Consider the following 19,531-nt stretch of genomic DNA (forward strand, 5'->3'; position numbering starts at 1 on the left):
AAAAAAAAAAAAAAAAAAAGAAAATTTCTCATACAAATCATATACATTGGACATTTTTTTTTATATATCTTGAAAACAGCTTTCCTTGAGATCATCACAGACACCCTTTGCAGTGGTATGGAACATAACTTTGGCAGCCACAAAAGGCTCCATACTATTCGACAGCCAAGATAATACTGTAGTATTCTCTGTCATCGATTCCTTATGTAGAGGTAGCAGGTGAAGATGTTGTCAGGTAGTCCATCTTCTGTTTGGTTGTGATATAAACTTTAACCGCCTGTGCCTAGAGAAGATAATTTGAAGCAGTATTCAGTTTAATAGTACTAATTTGCACATTGGCGTTATCCATGGGAGGCTTAGAATCAACCATGATGTTGTAAACAGTAGAATTCTTTCTCAGAGAATAAACCAGATGCAACTAGTCACTAGAAGCACCACAAATAACAATAACCAGAAGCAGGAACAATAACCAGAGGCACGAGGCTCAAAACAACAGCCAAAAATCACCACCCCCCCCAAAAAAAAAAAAAAAAAAGAGAAGAAGAAGCAAATTACAGAGAAGGGTGAGACCTTTAAATTGCAGAAACCAAGCCCTTAAAATCGCTGGTGCTTGGGATTCTCTGTTTGGTCCGACATTTTGACCATAGACAATATAGTATAGGGAGAAAAATTCCTCAAAAAAATCACAGCAATCAACCCACAAGCCACAAGAGACGGGGTTCTTGGAAAATCTCCCAAAAAATTAGGATTTTGGCAGGAAAGAGGGAATTTGATCTTCCACGTCAAACGAGTATGATCAGTACATAAAATAGTATTCACCATGATGTTTGTGACTTACTAGAGAAGGGAAATTACCAGCATCATCAAACAAAACCCATAAAGAGTTAATCCTCGCATGGAGAGAAAACCCTATGTGCATAGGCCAAAACAACAAACCCTAGTTCGCCTCAGTAGATGAATTGTAAGGCATTCGCTCTGTGCCCCCATTGGTTTGCATGGGAGGTGCCAATACACGTGGGCGGCTTTGCGTGCAGATCCCTCCCCCCAAACTTCATATCAAGTTTCATAGTTTACTGCATTTCTTTTCTTGTTTCATCTTTGATTTCTGCTCAGAATCAAATCGATTGGCTATTCTTTCTTTACGCTCTATTTTGTTTTTCATTTTTCATTTTCTTTTTGGTGGGGAGGGGGTGGAGGGGGAGGGGAGTTATTCCTGCGAATTGCTGATATGTAATCATTTTTTACTTTCCTAATGGGTTGTTGCTTTTATAATGTAGGTTGTGGAAAATGGGAACCCCATTGAACGGAAGAACTGGTTTCCAGATATTGAACCATTATTCAAGCTTCTTAGTTATGAGAACGTCCCTCCTTATGTGAAGGTGAAAATTGTCTCTTAATTCTGATTTCTTTTCAGGTTTCTAGTTATGAAAATGTACCTCCTCCTGAACTGAAGGTTAGCGATTGTTTAATTGAATTTTCCCATCCTGCTTTCCCTTGATTGTTATCTCACATATTTCTTAAGGGCGCATTGCGGAATGCCATAGCTGCTTTCATTCAAGTCTCTCCTGTCATGAAGGATACTATTTGGAGTTACCTTGAGCAGTATGACCTACCTGTGGTTGTTGGTCCTTCTGTCTTAAATGGTGCACAGCAAGTGGCTATGCAGGTACACATTGAGGGTTTTATTGGAGTTATTTATGGCTGTAAAGTATACTTGATACTGTAAGATTTTCATATAATTAAATTGCTTACTGATGCAGATTTTCTGTTGTTACAAGTTCCCTGACCATTCACTACTGATCTTTAAGTAGTTATTTTTCTATTGCTTTTGAGTGTCATAACAACTGCTCCGGCACTTAGCACTCTTGCTAGTACTAAGTCAGCCTTATTTCTCCTTCAGGGAGTTGGGAAGAGAAGTAGTGAACACTTTAGAGTTTGAGTGAAGCAATTTTGTTTGCACTAGAGAGCTTTGAGTACAATGCTTGAACGTTCACTTGCTTGGTGCCTTGTCCAAAGGAGGCCACCTCTATTTATAGGCACCGCAAGTTACAAAGAATGCCTAGGATTTGTACAAGTGTCACACATCTAATGGATAAGAACCTTGTAGTCATGGGGACTAGAAGTTTCCCACCTCCTTAGGGGAGGATTCAAGTATCTTAGAGATCTTTTGAAGTCTCCCTCTTTCTTCGCTACAAAACTTCTTTAGAACTTCTTGGTTTCTAGAGTTTGCTTGACCCAATGGACTACGTCCATGGGCCTTTATTGGCCGGGTTGTGACATGACGGAGAAGAAGGTTTGGTAAGTTACTATCCATGGATCTGGTAATCTATGGTGGTTCATTACTCATCAGTGCATAACAATAGAACATGTGTTGCTTGCAGATATATACCATGTGGTAACAGAACCAGGGGCTGATATTCTGAAAACTGTTTAAAATAAAATGTCTGTGTACCACCAAAACTTTGCTTGTTGATTTTCTTCCATTCCTTTTTGTCATTTCACGTAAAGACTTGGCTTTGTTTTAGCAGACCCTCCAGTTGTTTGTGTTCTGTTGCACCTTGACCAATGTATCATGGGAAATATATTCTTTTGCACAACTTATTATACCAGTTTGTTGATGATGTAATGATTTTGTGAATCCATGAATCTGGCAGGTCTATGATATGCGATTTGAGTTAAATGAAGTAGAAGCAAGGAGAGAGAGATACCCTTCCACTATATCTTTCCTAAACTTGTTAAATGCTCTTATTGCAGAAGAAAGAGATCTAAGTGATAGAGGCCGAAGGTACTGAACCTCGGATCCCTTGAAAACTTGTGGTGTTCAAATTTCGTTTAACTGTTCTTTTCAATCTAATATTGATTTGATATTTTCCACAGATTCATGGGCATCTTCAGGTTTGTGTATGATCATGTGTTTGGACCTTTTCCTCAAAGAGCATATGCAGATCCTAGTGAGAAATGGCAGTTGGTTGTTGCTTGCCTTCAGCACTTTCGAATGTGAGTGTATATTTTAACGATCTTATTGTAATAACAGCTAGCTTTGCTAGGTCACAGTTGAAAGCTTGAAATTCAAAGTGAATTGTCATAATTTGATTGACATTGCTGTTCCTTCGTAAACAATTTTAGTCCCCATCGTTCTAGTTTTCTTGCAGATCTATTCTGCTGCTCCTGGAGCAGCAATATGTTCATTCTTATGATCTGAGTCTATAATATTTGTTCAGCAATTTGCTTCTGGTTCAAGTTTACACTTAATGATGTCTGTGTTATATGAAATGTGAACAAACTGATTTTTCCCCTTGTCATTTATTATATCATGCAGGATTCTGGGCATGTACGATATCAAGGATGAGGATATAGATGCTGTTGTTGACCGATCCCAGCCTCCAACTGTGTCACAGTCTACCCCACTTGAAATGCAGCTCCCTGTTGTAGAGTTGCTGAAAGTATGCATTATGCTACAATTTATTTCTTTTTGTTTTTGTTCCAATGAGAAACACCTTTTTCTTTATGTATGTTAACTGACATCCAGTGATTGGCCATGTTTGCAGCATTAACATTGTTTTTGGGTTGACTTAATTATGCTATCATCATAGTACCGAAAATTGTTGCTTGAAGGAACAAATGTCCAGAATTAAACTTCTTAAGACCTGGTGCTAGAGTCAATTTAATTAGCTTAGCTGAAGCACTTTTATTTGCTGAGATCATCTCTTTTTTCCTTTTTGTAATTTTTAAATCATTATGTTTTTTGTTTATGTATGCAGCCTTGTTCACTGCTTGAGAAGACTACATTTCTGGGTCTGACAATGTCGTTTATATTCTTAATATTTTTGTTCTTTTATGTCTCGATTTTCTTTTTCCTTGTTTGGTTATTTATAAAAAATTTATAGGGGCATCTCATATCTGTGTAGCAGAAGTTATACAACTGCTACTTCAGATCATAATGAAAGGAAAGAACGAAAGAAAATATATCATGGTGGTTTCATGACAAATAAATAAATGTTTTTAGTATCTGGAAGATTGATTCTTGTTCCTCTTGGGGAAACAAAGTTTTGGATCTTGGAGATATCTTTCCTTGCTTTAGCATGTGATGTGGTATTTTCCACACATGGAAAAGGTAGAAAAGGTCTTGGGTGCTACTCCTGGAGGTTAAGGTTTTCCTTTTTCTTTTTTTTCCTCCTCAACAATAAAATCTTGAATTATTTAAAAAAAAAATATGAGAAAAGATTCAAGCAAATAACATACTAAAACTAACTTGGATAATAATGAGAAGAACATTTTAATTAAATTAGAATTCATAATGCTCATAAGGTGTTGTTGAACCATTGAGTGCCCCTGAGAAATTGTTTCTTTATGTGGACTGCACTTTTGGAGATACTAACTGTCGGCAACTTGGATAAGAGGGGATGGAGGTCAAAATATTGGTGCTATCTGTGTCGTGATGTTCATTAGGATGCTCATCATACTGTTATTGGATGCAGTTTGTAGTTGGCATATGGGGTGGGTGCCATCAATAGTTGGGATGGATGGCTATTTCCAAATTCTATCATGGTAGTCCGAATTGATTTTTTAGCATTCTCTCTCGTAGCTATTTGCATCCTTGTATTAATGTGATTCTGAATGGATATAATGAAATTTTAGCATTTTTTAATGCATTATAATTTTTCTGATTGTGATGCAGGATTTCATGAGTGGTAAAACAGTTTTCCGCAATGTTATGGGGATTCTTTTGCCGGGAGTCAATTCCATCATCAGTGACCGATCTGGTAAAATTTATGGTCAACTTTTGGAAAAGGCAGTTCATCTCTCTTTGGAAATCCTAATCCTTGTTTTTTCGAAGGATTTATTTCTCTCTGATTATTGGCGCCCTTTATACCAGGTTCGTTTTTGTTTCAATCCACTTGGTAACAGACTTGGTACAACCCAAAGTCATCATTCCCTTTGGTTTGTTGCATATGCTCTAAAATGTTTCTTTTGTGCTTTTTTCTTCCATTCCTGGGATGGTGAGATGCAAAGACCTTGGTGACAGATTGAGCATGGTGTCTATCTAGTCTCCATGTGCTGAGAGATATGAGGTGGCTGTCCAAGAAGATGTTTATATATTAATGAGATAATTATGTTTAGTTATTTTTGCTTTAGAAATTAAAATGTATGTCATGGAGTACAATTATAGATGTGTGAGATCTATGTTGGCAAATATTTTTAGTGTTCTCCAAAATAAGGTCAAGTTCATAAATTGTTGTAATCTCTTACTAGTGATCTATTGGGGCCTCATTACTCATTTCCAAACCATCTCAAGAAGCCTTCCCTCATCCTTTCACCTATGGGTATAATTTGGTTCCCTGGAATGTATTTCTGTCCTTCTAGTCCTGCCACGTAACTGGTTGCTGTACATTGTTGTCTCAGCTACTCATTTTACATATACTAGTTTTTTTGTGAACCTTGGTGGTCATGGTCTTCTAATAAATTTTCCTTTTGGTTTTGATGGATACCTTCACAATACATTTATTTCCACAAGTTCCTTTTTACTTCATCCCCTACTCACAAATTCTATGAGCAATACCTTGTTCATCTCTCTCCTTATTTATGATCAAACCAAGTTGATGAAAATGATAACTCCGGTTATCTCTTGATGATCATCAACTTTAACCACCAACAACTACAAACATAATCATATCCCAACTAAATGGGGTCGGTTACATGGGTCCGATATGGAAAAGGGAAAATGAAGAAGCAATAAAAGAAGCAAAAGGGAGATAAGAGAAAAAGTTGAAGCAGTAGTCAAAGACACATCACAGAAACATCCCCTACAAGGGGTCGGCTACTTGGATCCTTGTTCTCTGCAAAACTCTATCCATGGTCATACTAGAATCGAGCCCCACCATGTGCATATCTTTTCTCACCATTTTGTCAATAGTCATTTTAGGTTTGCCCCTACGTCTTCTGGTTCCTTCCAAATGAATCTGATCAATCTTTCTTATTGGGGCATCTATAGGTCTCCATTGCACATGGCCATACCATCTCAACCAGCTCTCGAGGAGCTTGTTCTGGATTGATGCAACCCTCAACTTGTTTCTAATACAATCATTTCTTACTCTATCTCTCTTGGTCTTGCCACACAAGAACCAAATCACTCTTCTTGACTGTAAATAAAATTCAGAAAGCACCCCGCTAACACCCAACACTCTGCTACATATGTCATAGCTGGTCGTATAACTGTCGTGTAGAATTTTTTCTTGAGTTTAATATGCATTCTTTTGTCATATAGCACTCCTAATGCACCTCTGCATTTCATCCATCCCACTTTAATTCTGTGGGCAACGTCATCCTTTATATCACCCTCTTTGTTAATGATGACCCCACGTATTTAAAACAGTCACTCTGGGGTAGCTCTTGTCCCCCAAGTTTCACCACTCCCTCCCCTCCTCTAGTTAGACTGAAGGGGCACATCATATACTCTTTCTTTGTTGGCTTATCATAAAACCTCTTGATTCCAAACTTGATCTCCATAGCTCTAGTTTATTGTTAATCCCTTCCACTGTTTCATCTATCAGAACAATATCATCTGCGATGGCATGCACCATGGAACCGGATCATGTAAGTGCCTGGTTAAATCGTCCATTGAGTGCAAACAAATAAGGGCTCATCTGGCATAGTCTTTGTACTCAAAATCTTGTTAAACAATTTGATTAGTCAAGACACCCCATATCCTCATAGGTTCTTCTATACTTCAATTGGGACCTCATCCGGTCTCAAAGTTCCACCTACATTCATCCTTCGTAGGGCCTCTATAACCTCAATTTCGCCAACCTCTAGTAGATGTCCATGAGATGTGTTGAATTGATGTCTATTCCCCTCCACTTCTGGGTCCCTCCTATCAATCAAGGTATCCCCATGTAGTAGGTTGCAAACATAATCACCCCATTTTTTCATGATGTCCTCATTCCATACTAGAACTCTGCCATCCTCCCTTTTAATGCATCTGACATTGTCTAAATCCCTGCTCATCTCTCTTATTTTAGCTATTAACTTTAACCATTTTATTTATATTCTTGTTCGTACTAAAATTGCACTCCATGCTTATTCTATTTTAATACAATTCTTTTATTCTAATTTATAAAGCACCCCTCGACAGATAGGTACTTCCCTTTCTCTAGACTCATCAATCAATCTGATTTCGTAAGGAAACATCATAAACCTTGGAATTTCATCCTGTTATGTCTAGTAAACTCATCCATCCCTAATTCAAAGGAGCATGGGCTCAATGCTGGCACCTGTTGTAGAGCAGATTTCACTCGCTTATCATCCAATATTACTAACAGTAGTATTGGCTTCATTATACATATTTTTAATTATGTCAATAACTCTCCTTGAAATTGTTAGAACCGCTTATCACAAAAGCTAGAGCTGTTTGGAAGGGTATATCAGCATCCCCACTGCACATGCAGGCCCACGCACATTTGGCTTTGCACATGACACCAATACATGGCACTGGGGTTGGGCGGAGGGACACAACACACTCCCCTGCACCTACCATGGATTGAACATTTGTCGTCCTGGCTCTGATATCGTGTCACAACTGCTTATCCCAAAAGCTAGAGCTCTTCGGAAGGGCACATGACATTGTGTTTCAACAGAAACATTTTTCTTTTTCAAAGTCCAATTTTCACTCTGGGAACCCTATCATATGCCGTCTCATAGACAAACCATGTGGTGAAGTTACTTATACCTTTTGAAACTTTTCCATCAATCAACCGAATAAATAACTGACAAACAACATCATCGTTCTATATCCTGTCACATATCTTTTAAAGTTGTGAGCTAACGTTAACTGCAGTGTTTTGGAGATTGGGATTGAGGATTGGGTTGGCCTTGAATGATTTCTATTTGGATTGGTTTGAGATTTATTGGCGGATCCTTGAAAGACCCTTGAGGATAACAAGCCACATACTGATCTGATTCTAGGGACTTGGTGATCCAGATCTGTTCTGGCCATTCATAACTTGATCCATGGATCCTTGAACCCTCAATTACTGCTCATAAGGTCATAGCGATGAGCATATTGAAATAATAAATGTAGAGTCAAAATATAACATATGAAGTCTAATAAGTCTGTCCACTGCAGATCGGAACTATAATTTAATACCATGTTAAGTGATCACCTTAACTGTTGACTTTTAAGTCACTCCTCTTCTATGCGTTGAATCTTGGTGGTTGTGTACTTGTGTTGCTGAATTATGTCTATGTTATCCCTGCCATCAATCTTTGTTGCATGTTGGAGTTTTGGATACCTCTAATATCCACTCTTATGTTTGATGTTTTTGCCATTCAGCCTTTGGATATCATACTCTCTCAGGATCAGAGCCAAATAGTGGCTTTATTGGAGTATGTAAGATATGATTTTCATCCACAGATTCAGCAATGTTCTATTAAGATGATGAATATTTTAAGGTATACCTGCCCCTTATCTGTATGCAGTTTAATACATGGTTATGGATTATCCCTTTTTGTGCCATAGATTGATTCAAAGGTTGTTTGGTTTTTATGTGTACTCTTACGGTTGTTCTCTCAAACTGTTCGTTGGCAGTTCTCGCATGGTTGGGCTAGTGCAGTTATTGCTAAAATCAAATGCTGCTAACAGTCTAGTTGAGGATTATGCTGCTTGCCTAGAATTTCGTTCAGAAGAGTGTCAGGTCATAGAGAACTCCAGAGATGATGCTGGTGTTCTTATAATACAGGTTGTCTTGGGTATTGCTCTTTCTAGAAAAATGCTTGTACAATTTCAGGAAGGGTTCTTATTTTCAATTCTTTTTCTTTTTCAGCTTCTCATTGATAATATAAATCGGCCAGCCCCAAATATTACTCATTTACTACTCAAGTTTGATTTGGATTCACCTGTGGAGCATACAGTACTGCAACCAAAATTTCATTACAGGTCCTAATGGTTTAATATTTGCCCTATTTTTTTTGGGTCCATTTCCACTTTGTTCTATGTTTAACATTATGTCCGATGCAGTTGCTTAAAGGTTATTCTTGATATCTTGGAAAATCTTTCAAAACCAGACATTAATGCATTGCTGCATGAATTTGGTTTTCAGGTAAGATTTTGCTTCTGCTAGCATTATAAAAATTAGTCTTCACGTTCTATGAATGATCTTGAATGTTTTCTTCTTGCAGCTCTTGTATGAATTGTTCTTGGATCCATTGACTGGTGGTCCTACAATGGATCTGTTGAGCAATAAAAAGTATCAGTTCTTTGTGAAGGTACTTCCCATATTGAGTTTAAGAACTTGCTTCTCTTTTATGAAAATACATTGACTGGTCACAAATGGATCTTATTTAGTACTTTATAGTTTTTAAGTTTTAAAGATGGTCATTCCTCTATCATTTCAGCACTTGGAGACAATAGGTGTTGCTCCTCTTCCTAAAAGAAATATTAACCAGGTCCTACGTATTAGTTCGCTCCATCAGGTATGTTTCTTCTTTGTTCTACTCCAAATGTTATTTATTCCGAACTACTGTGATCACTGCTTTTTACTCCATTTATAATGTGCATCAAATGTTTTTCATGATTCTGTTTGAATTGATTGATAATGTTATCCTTTTCAAATACCAGTCCTGAGCCTTATGTGATTAAGGTCATACCATACTCGATTTCATTAGGGGCGGGGTGGACAATACCAGCTTCAGTAACCTGCTCTGTTGCCATCTTGACATATGATCGGATGGGTCAGGGTGGGGCAGTTGCGGGGCCGATACCTGCTTTAACCTGCTCGGTTGCCATCCTCTTGACATATGATCAAATATCTTGAAAAGGATAAAGTGTGTGATATATATTAGGTAATTCACAAAATATTATTTAATCAGAAAATGTTTCTTTATATAAATGACTAAAACTAGAAGATACTTTAACCCAAATATCAATATTGCCACTAATCATTCACTTTTTAATGATTAATACAATAACACTATATGCTGTTAGGTGAATATGGAACAGTGATGCCAAATATTTGTTCACGGTGTATTCTTATTATGAGTTTTTATGCGAAGTTTCATAAATATTCGTTGAATAACAATGAAGTAATTATTTTATCCTTGAACCAGGGAAATAAACATATTTATGTTAAAGGCATCTTCAAATTCCCTTTGTTTGAAGAATATAGCCTAGATGTCCTCATTGATACCGGAGCTACACATGCTGTTTGTCAATGGCATGCTATTCCTGAAAGTATTGGGAAAAAAATGAAAAAACCCATTTATGTCCATGGAGTTTCAGGACCTTTAGTTACTTTAGAGTATAAAGCTCATTAAGTTCCCATTTATTTAAATGGAGTAGAATTTGTTATTCCAAAAATACTTTATTTTCCATTTATGCACGGTGATTTTATATTAGGAAACACCTTTTTACAAAATCGCCTTTCTTTAACAATATTACCCCATTTGGTTAAATTAACATTAAATTCTACCGAGGTTGCGATACCCATTTTACCTCAACATACTTCTTATATTGAAAAAGGATTTAAACCAAAATCCATTCAAACACCAGAACCAATGCATTGGCTTTATCAAGATTTATCTAATAATTTTAGTGACAACCCACTGAAATTATGGGATAAAAGCCCACGATACCGCCATATTCAGCTTGGTGACTCCAACAAAATCATTCGAGTTAAACCAATTCTTTATTTTGACGAAGATATTAAAGAATTTGAGATTCAATTAAAAGAGTTGTATTTACCAATGGTCAGAATGCGTAGGATCTAACAATTTGTAATAATGCATGTATGCTTTTGCAAATTCTTCAAAAGCATTCATGTCATAAAGTTTTAATTTTGTTAAATTAAAACTTATATCTTCTAAATGAGTGTCAGAGGGTCGACTTCCGCAAAATTCTTTTTTTTATAATATTAGTAAATTCACGAAGGATGTCTTCCCAGTTTTGAAAGTTAGCAAGGAGTTCAGCCTTTTTAGCCTTTGGATTACTTGATCATAACTCTCAGTAGATGTGTGGACACCTAGATCAATTAAATCAGTATCCATAGCTTCTTGAGGCGCAACTGTGTGTTCTATATCCGAGAGGAGTTCTCGGGGTCAGTCCAAAGTGACAATATCTTGAATTGAGTCCAAAAATTGTCTAACTTCAGTTTCTTGCTGAGGACTGATCATATAATCAAAGTTTAAATTAGTACAAAACAATCTTCGTCCATCTATTACGTTGGTAGTAAATCTGATAGCAGCTTCTCAGGCTTTCTTTCTTAATTGCAACAAGGTAGCTTTCCACATTTGTCTATGATTACTCTCTTGAATTATTTGAAGGGAAACATTTTCTTCGATATTGGGGGGGTCCAATATATGAATCCTGATTAGCTGTGGTGAGAACCCAAATTTGATGAGGTTCATCATCAATGACGCACATGCTGATGACATCTTTACCACTGGAACTGTAGCAAGTGTTACCGTTCACGGATTTAAAACACTCTAAAATCCACGGGTGCTTTACTCTCATCAGTCAACTTTGTTTGCCAAAAACCTGATTTGCAATCAAATTTACTAAAATATTTAGCCTTTTTTGCTTTATGAATGAGAACATCATTTCGCGGGATAAAGTATCCATCGAATATAATGTTATGATTGAGCCGCTTATAGTTGATTACCATTCGGGCTTTTCCTCTTATTTGCTCAGCATGGTTGTGTAGGACTGGATGTTCTTAGAGAGGTGGAAAATCTGAGGTAAGGGTGCTCTATCTATAGCGCAGTGTTTTCATGGACACTTTTCTGTGAAGCAAGTTCAACATTGTAGTAACTAAAGAAATGAGCGTTCAGAAATGTGAAAAGGTTGCTCTCCATTGTGATCTAGCGGTCGTGGGTTCTAGTCGGGAAACAACTTCTCCATGAAACGGGGGGTAAGGCTCAATCCTTAGTTGGACTACTCCTATTTTGGTGATCCTTTATGACCCTATCCAGACTCCATTTGGACTACTCCTATTTTGGTCATCCTTTTTGGGTTTGGCACAAGATTTTATTGGCTCAATCCTTAGTTGTTGGAGCTATTACTTCCCATTTTGATAATGGAGCATCTACCTCCCTTTGGCTTGACCATTGGCACCCTCTTGGAGTTCTTCTGCATAGGGTTCTTGCTACAGCCATCTACAGTTTCGGGCATATAAAGCACTCCATGGTATCTGCCATTATCCAGGATCATGATTGGGCCCCCGACCACCACCTGACACTTGCTCCCCCTTGTTGGCACCTGTGTGGAATGTTTTGCCTAACATATCTAGAAACCCCAATGGCTGGGGGACACTACTATTTGGTCTCCGGCCTCATTAGGCAATTTCACCACCAAAGCGGTTTGGGACTTTCTTAGGCCACGGGGCCTTCTCGCTCCTTGGCAGAAGATCGTCTAGCTCAAGTCTCATATGCCTCGTTATAGTTTCACTTTTTAGCTCGCTCTCTCCAACTGATTGCCAATTCAATCCTTCCTCCCTTGCCACCAGATCTTGTTTCTCCTTTTTGCAGCCTTTGTTGGAATGGAGTGGTAGACATTGATCACCGTTTCTTTGGCTAGCCCTTTTTCTCTTTTGTTTGGAAAGTGATTCTCGCCAAATGCTGGTAAAGAAGTTTTCGGATTTTCCTATTTCATAGGGAATGGATTTGGATTGCTATGACCTTTACGGGATCTACTATTTGTTATGTGGTTGGGAAGCTTGCCTTTCATCACGAACCAGACCCAAATGTCAGGTAAGGGTTTAGTCCTCACGACTGCTGATCAAGCGATCTATAAATACCAACAAAACATTCATAACAAACTTCATTAATTTCAAATCTCAAACCAAATAACCAACCATTGTCATAAATTTCAAATAACTCCTACTGGTTGCAATTTAAAGGTATGTCCCAATTAAACTTCAAATCGAACTATCAGAGTTTACACCTCAAATTTCCTCCTACTACATCCATCTAAGAAAACAAAAATAACAACTAATAAAAAAATCTTCAAGTCGCCCTCGAAGTCCACTCCAAGTTTGCATCCATCTCAATCATCTGTGCTGTTAAAATAATGGGGTGAGCTTGATAGCCCAGTAAGAAAGAATATTGTAAGAATTCAAAATAGTAACAACAATCAAATTCACAGAGGTTTTAAATCAACACTTATAGTTTTTTTTTTTTTTTCTCAAAATAGCTTTTCTTAGTAAAAATACTTTCACTTGATTTCTCTCTCCACCACTTTAGTGGCACTGAGGGAAAGGGAAATAGGCTGCCACTGCCCATACTCCGAAGGGGAAAACACAAACCCCTTACAGATCACAAAATCACACCATCGTCACCCCCTCTGTGACTTTAATTTTCCGCGGCTTCACGGAACACACCATCTCTCTAGTGGCAATTACTCTCCACAATACCAGAGAGTCTATTTACCCTTTAAGTTCAAACACTCTCTTTTCAGTTTTACAAAATCATCTTTTCATACAAAACCACCTTTATACAAAATCACGGTTACTCAAGATCAACTTTACACAAAATCACCTTCATAATATACATCACATAATAATTTTCATTTTCATAAAATTGCAATCACCTCCATTAATCACACTTCATATACACCAACATATCTCAAAAATACAAATATATTAGACATCACTTCATACAATCATGTGACACCCCTGTGGTGTAATCTCACTGTAATCCCACTTACTTCAGCCTGCGCATGTCTTCTAATTCACCCTCTGAGCTTTGAATGCTCAAGTCAATTACCACCTGCAATTAGGTACGCTTCCTATTAGTATCCTAGTTTACAGTTAATTCAATATCCCTCTTTCCCCCAAAAGTGAACAAAATCCAAAAGTCGGCTTTCTCATACGGAGGTCAAACTCTAAAAATCAATCCCCCTCGACATTTATTATCTCCTTTCAGAAGATGAGAATGATCGGTTGATTGACTAAAGAGTAAATAGAAAAATTCTAGCTTAGGATGAAATTTCCAGATTTTAGTAAATCTGAAATTGCTTTCAATCAGTTGGTTAGATGCTCCTCAAATTTGGAATGTAACCTCCCCTAGGGTAGCTTTACTAACCTCCAAAAGATGATCATGATCAGGTGGCTAGATTAAAAGTAATTAGAGAAATACGGGTTTGGATCTCAAAATTTTACATATTTCATGGGTTTTTAATAGGCAAGGACAGAATTGAAAATAATAAAATATCTTACAATTCGACTGTTGGAGTTGGCGCAACTTTGAGTCAAATTCCAATCTAGGGATGATGGAGATCGATTTGAAAATTTTTGATCGATTGGATGGCTGAATTGCTTAATATAGAAAAACGCCTTATCCAACTTTCTAGAAAATGAAATCTTAAGTGAAGAACTTAAAGAAATATACTTAATTGTTGATGGTAGAAATCAGAAATTGAATACGGAGAAGAACCAACAATAGTAATGAGAGAATAATGATAAGAGAACCTAGTAGCTTATAGAGAAGATTAATTAATCGGATCAAACACCGATTCTGTCACCTTGAACAAACACAGGGAAGTCTTCGCACATGAAAAGGAGCAACAACAACAGTAATTTGCATTAATCAAATTCGTGCATAATCCTTGACCCCCTTATAAACTTATATAGAAAATTGAAAAATAAACTTGAAGACACTAAAGAAGAATGACATAACCCAATCCTTAACCAATTAGGAAACCAAAATTGACTAGGAAACTAAAATAATGAAGAAAAGACTCAAAACAGTACTGGATTTCTAGATTCCTAATCTAATCCAATGAAAACACTTAATAGCATGTAGAATAAGGAAATAAAGACTCTTACATGACTAATCCCGGATGCCTGGCCTTTACCCATATTATAGGCCTATTAAAGTGGCCCATAACAAAGAAAACCCCTTGAACTTAAGATCCAACACATATATAACCCATCCCAAAGCTAATTTCTAATAAAATAAGCTCAATTAGATATTTAATTGGCATCACCCCCACTTTTAAGACTTAAGATTTGAACCCTTAACCGCAACTCACAACCACTAGGCTAACAATTTAATTATTTGTCATGTCTACAAATCAAATATAAATAAAGAATTAAAGCACTCTTTAATTTTCTAAGTATCCTATTAGCTATTTTCCATCCCATACTCAGTTGCCTCTAGAATTAAGTTCTACACATCATGTTAAAAAAGAAAGAATCACAACAATTTAAAAAATTACCACTATAGTTTAAAATTACAAAATTACCCTTGGGCTGAAAAACATACTCTCATGTTTCAATTTTTGGGGCATTACACCTTCAATGCCTCCATTAACCAAATCTGGATAGAGCGTAACGTCAGGAAATGGACATGCAACTCCTGGCCTCTCGAAAAGATTTGAGACTCCATCTCCTTTGACATTAAAGCCAAGCTTTCTATTGCTACTTGACTGCCCAAGGAACATGCATATTGTATCCAAGACCACCTTCCTTCCCCTTGATGTGTGGTCCTTGTGTATTTTGCATTACTTTTTCCTTTCTTTCCCCTCGGGGCTTTGTATTTTTTCTCCTTTTTGGCAATGAATTATATTATTCACCCAAAAAAAGTTGTAGTCTGTCCTTGTAATTTTTCCTTTTATTATTAATATAGTCTCCCCTTACCCACGATTAGAGGGAATCAATGTTGTTTGTCCACTTTCTTTCTTCTTCAAACTTCTACTTATCTCGTCTCTTTCTTCATGAACAGGTGCTAATCTCAAGTGCCAATACTGTTTCATGCAAAATGTAACACACACACACATATAGACAATACAAATGTTTAGGGCTTTATAAATTTACTGCTGCAATGCTCTAGATCAGCCCCGTGCTTTGGTTCCAGAACGCACCTAGGTTAGTTAGGGCTCAACTCTAATCCATCTATATTCTATACATTGAAATGAATCCAGCCCCTTCAATAGAGGCAATGTACAAGAATGCTAAATATTAACGCTAAAAAAAAATGTAAGGGAGGCTAATGAATTCATAAATAGTTTTGTATATATATCAACTTGTAGACCTATGATTGTGCAACACAATTGAATGTATCTATTGAAAAAGTGGACGCTTTTAATGAATGGGTGGGAGATTCAGGAACACTTCTTCATCGTCCAAAATTTCATTATGCTTGACTGCTGAGTTTTTGTTGGAGTGGTAGACATGTTGATGCTTTCAGTGCTGCACTTTAAGTTTCTCCATAATTATGAATTTCTTAGCTCTTACATTTTTAATTAAATTCTCCAGTTACTTCTATGGTGGATTTCTTTGGTTTTATTTCTTCTTTTACTTATTTGTAACATTTAAATTTTTCAGAGAGCATGGCTCTTGAAACTTTTGGCATTGGAGTTGCATGCTGCTGACATGACTAGTACACACAGAGAAGCATGTCTGAGTATTCTTTCTAAGATTTTTGTCTGGGATAATAGGGAATTTGGGCCACATGCCAATACATTTCATCCTCTTCCCTTTCACTTAAATCTTGATGGAAGCAGAACTATCAATAGGAGGAAGGTATTCTTTGAAAACCCTATGATTTTTATTTGTTATCATGAAATTAAACCTTGTATGCACCAGAGGAACTTTTAAGAAATTTTATTTGCATATTACATTTAATTGCCCCAAAAGCTTCAGAGTTTCAAATTGGGTTAGTAAATCAATAAATGAATCATGATTTTAAGTTCCATGTTGTATGGTTTGGTACCATGAGAAAATTTACCATTTAGTTAGAATGATTTATATTCTGTTTGTGTGTTGCACTGGTGCATAATTGCATTTCTTTATTATTGATCAACTGTTTCTGTTTTACAGTTGTGAATCTGTAAATGTATAAGTTTATTGATCTGGAATTGTTATGTCCATTTGTTTTTCATTTGCATGGCTTACTTTGGAGGGCTGCTGATTCTTATTTCATGCACCATCTACAGTTTTCATCCTGTTCTTTTATTTTATGTACATCGTTGTTGAGTGCATTGTAGTTAAGCGATATTATGTATGTGATTTTAGCCTTGCCTTTCCTTTACTGCAAGAATATTAATTCCTTCTTCCCGAATCAGGTGTTGGAGCTACTTGAAGTTGTCCAATTCCGATCTCCTGACACTACCATGAAGTACTCACAAGTAGTTTCCAATTTAAAATATGACTTGAAGGCAAGATGGTTTTTGAGGAAAGTATGCTGTATTTTGTATTTTATATGCTATACCTCATAGTATCTTTTCTGTAGGTTGAAGAGATACTTACAAATCCTGCAACCTCAGACAATGGGGGTGTTTATTATTACTCAGAGCGTGGTGATCGCTTGATTGACCTTCCTACATTCCGTGACAAGCTGTGGCAGGTTCTTTCCGTTATTCTGTCTGTGTGTGATAATGAGTTTTTCATGTTTATGTAGTAATTGATGTGTGAACCTTTTAACTTGTTGAAGCTTCAACTGTATGAAAAATTTATATGAAAAGTTTCCGACTCTTATTTTATTTTATTTTGGCTTACGCAGAAGTGCAACTTTGTTAATCCCCAGTTGAGCTCCTTTGGCAGTGAAGTTGAAGTTAGTGATCTAAGAGAGACTATCCCTCAGTTGCTGAGGTGGGGATGGAGATACAATAAAAACCTTGAGGAACAAGCTGCCCAACTTCATATGTTAACTGGCTGGTCTCAGATTGTGGAGGTCTATTATGTTTTTCTTGCTGGATTCAGTAAATGCTTCTTGGATTTCTCTGTGTTTTTTCTTTCTAATTTCTACTTTCTTAAACCCTATTTGTAACTGCTTTTAGGTTTCTGTATCTCAAAGGATGTCATGTTTTGAAAACCGATCTGAAATTCTGTTCGAGTAAGTCAACTGACAACTTGTATCACTTCCTTCTATCTTCCTGGACATTATCTGATTTCTTCAATCAAACATCTGTCAGGGTACTTGATGCCTCTCTGAGTGCATCTGCATCTCCTGACTGTTCTTTAAAAATGGCAATAATATTGAGTCAGGTATTTTGTTTATATCCAGCTGTCCTATTGGGTGGTTTTTTATCTTCATGTCGCTCATTCTCTTTTTCCTTTACATTTTTTTTTTTAAACTTTGTTATATAGTTGATTGTTTCTTTATTATTTGTGATGCTTCAACTTTCAAGGTTGCACTCACATGCATGGCCAAACTACGGGATGAGAGATTCTTATGCCCTGCTGGTGTGAATTCTGACAATGTCACGTGTCTTGATATTATCTTAGTAAAACAATTACCAAATGGAGCTTGCCAGTCCATATTACTAAAGCTTATCATGGCAATTCTAAGACATGAATCATCAGAAGTCCTGAGAAGGCGGTATTATGTCTAACTGGATTGAATTACTGAATATTTGTTGCATACGTTATTTTGATATTTGGTATCTGAAAGATTTTGAGTTCTTTTTCAGCCAATATGCGCTACTTTTGAGCTACTTCCAGTATTGTCGACATATGCTTGATCCAGATGTCCCAGCATCCGTACTGCAGTTTTTGCTACATGAAGAGCAAGTTGGAGAAGAGGATCTAGATCTCCAGAAGGTGTCCAGTTTTACTTTAGTCTCATGGTTGGAATGACTTATTTTCAGTGTTTAAAATTTGGATAGGGGAACTCTATTCTGTGGTATAACTTTGATGTTATTGTTTCTAGATTGACAAAGAACAGGCTGAGTTAGCACAGAATAATTTTTCTATACTAAGGAAAGAGGCTCAGGCTATCCTGGATCTGGTAGGCATTTTACTTTGTGATTATCTCATATTTGCTTTTAGGTAGTAGTCATCATTATTCTTTTTTGAATCTTTTTCCCTGTGCAAAGTGACCGCAGAAAAATTCTATTGAAATTTAAAAATTCAAACACAACTTGCAAGGTGCCCATCAAAGGAAGATGTGCAAAATCAGAAAAATGGTTGGGGGGGGGGGATGCATAGTGCTGCCTTAGACCATTATGAACCTGTCTCGAGGCCCATAGCGATATTCTGGTTCCAACGGTTGGTTGGTTCAGTAGGATATTTAGGAAGCTTTATTTTATTTGGAATAATATTTTGTAATCTTTTATTTTGGGTAGGACACATAGGAAGAGTTTGGCAAGTTTCCTTGTTAAGTCTTTCTTTATTCTTATTTGTATGCTTGTAATCCAATGCATTGGACAGATTGGAAGAATGAAAAATTGAGTTTGAGATAGTCACATAGTTGTGTGGTGCGAGGCTGTTGGCCTTCGTCTTCTCCTCCTTTCTTCACTTTCTTTCATTTTCTTCTTCTCTGCTTCCTTTCTTGTTCTTCCTCCTCTCCTAAATCTTCCAATTTCTTCTCCTCTTTGTTGCTATCAGACTACAGTTTGGGAATGGGTTGGCCAAACATTTTGACATGATTGGATACGATTTTTCTCATTGAGGATAGATTATTAACATGTAAACAGTCCATTTCGTGTTTGCACTCTAAAGCATTGTGTTTTCCTGGTTGGGTGACTATGTTAGCCTCCTTCTAACGTCATGAGTTAGTTATTATGTCCCCTACCAACTTCCACACATCATCTCCCCTCCCC

General features: G+C 36.9%; 1 protein-coding gene across 1 annotated transcript in view; it reads left to right on the forward strand.

The window, feature by feature from the left end:
- LOC122077997 (nuclear pore complex protein NUP205) overlaps window positions 1–19,531 on the forward strand; it is a 79,799-nt gene that overhangs the window by 43,120 nt on the left and 17,148 nt on the right. The window contains exons 14-34 of the mRNA XM_042643877.1: window positions 1,278–1,379; window positions 1,523–1,666; window positions 2,655–2,785; window positions 2,878–2,997; window positions 3,320–3,443; window positions 4,679–4,876; window positions 8,330–8,448; window positions 8,585–8,735; window positions 8,820–8,932; window positions 9,014–9,095; window positions 9,175–9,261; window positions 9,391–9,468; window positions 16,314–16,511; window positions 17,054–17,146; window positions 17,221–17,334; window positions 17,491–17,661; window positions 17,768–17,823; window positions 17,903–17,975; window positions 18,119–18,309; window positions 18,401–18,530; window positions 18,640–18,717. Coding sequence (XP_042499811.1) covers window positions 1,278–1,379; window positions 1,523–1,666; window positions 2,655–2,785; window positions 2,878–2,997; window positions 3,320–3,443; window positions 4,679–4,876; window positions 8,330–8,448; window positions 8,585–8,735; window positions 8,820–8,932; window positions 9,014–9,095; window positions 9,175–9,261; window positions 9,391–9,468; window positions 16,314–16,511; window positions 17,054–17,146; window positions 17,221–17,334; window positions 17,491–17,661; window positions 17,768–17,823; window positions 17,903–17,975; window positions 18,119–18,309; window positions 18,401–18,530; window positions 18,640–18,717 — 2,553 coding nt within the window. The remainder of the gene's footprint in view (window positions 1–1,277; window positions 1,380–1,522; window positions 1,667–2,654; window positions 2,786–2,877; window positions 2,998–3,319; window positions 3,444–4,678; window positions 4,877–8,329; window positions 8,449–8,584; window positions 8,736–8,819; window positions 8,933–9,013; window positions 9,096–9,174; window positions 9,262–9,390; window positions 9,469–16,313; window positions 16,512–17,053; window positions 17,147–17,220; window positions 17,335–17,490; window positions 17,662–17,767; window positions 17,824–17,902; window positions 17,976–18,118; window positions 18,310–18,400; window positions 18,531–18,639; window positions 18,718–19,531) is intronic.

This window comes from Macadamia integrifolia, chromosome 5 (assembly GCF_013358625.1).
Source record: "Macadamia integrifolia cultivar HAES 741 chromosome 5, SCU_Mint_v3, whole genome shotgun sequence".
NCBI lineage: Eukaryota > Viridiplantae > Streptophyta > Magnoliopsida > Proteales > Proteaceae > Macadamia > Macadamia integrifolia.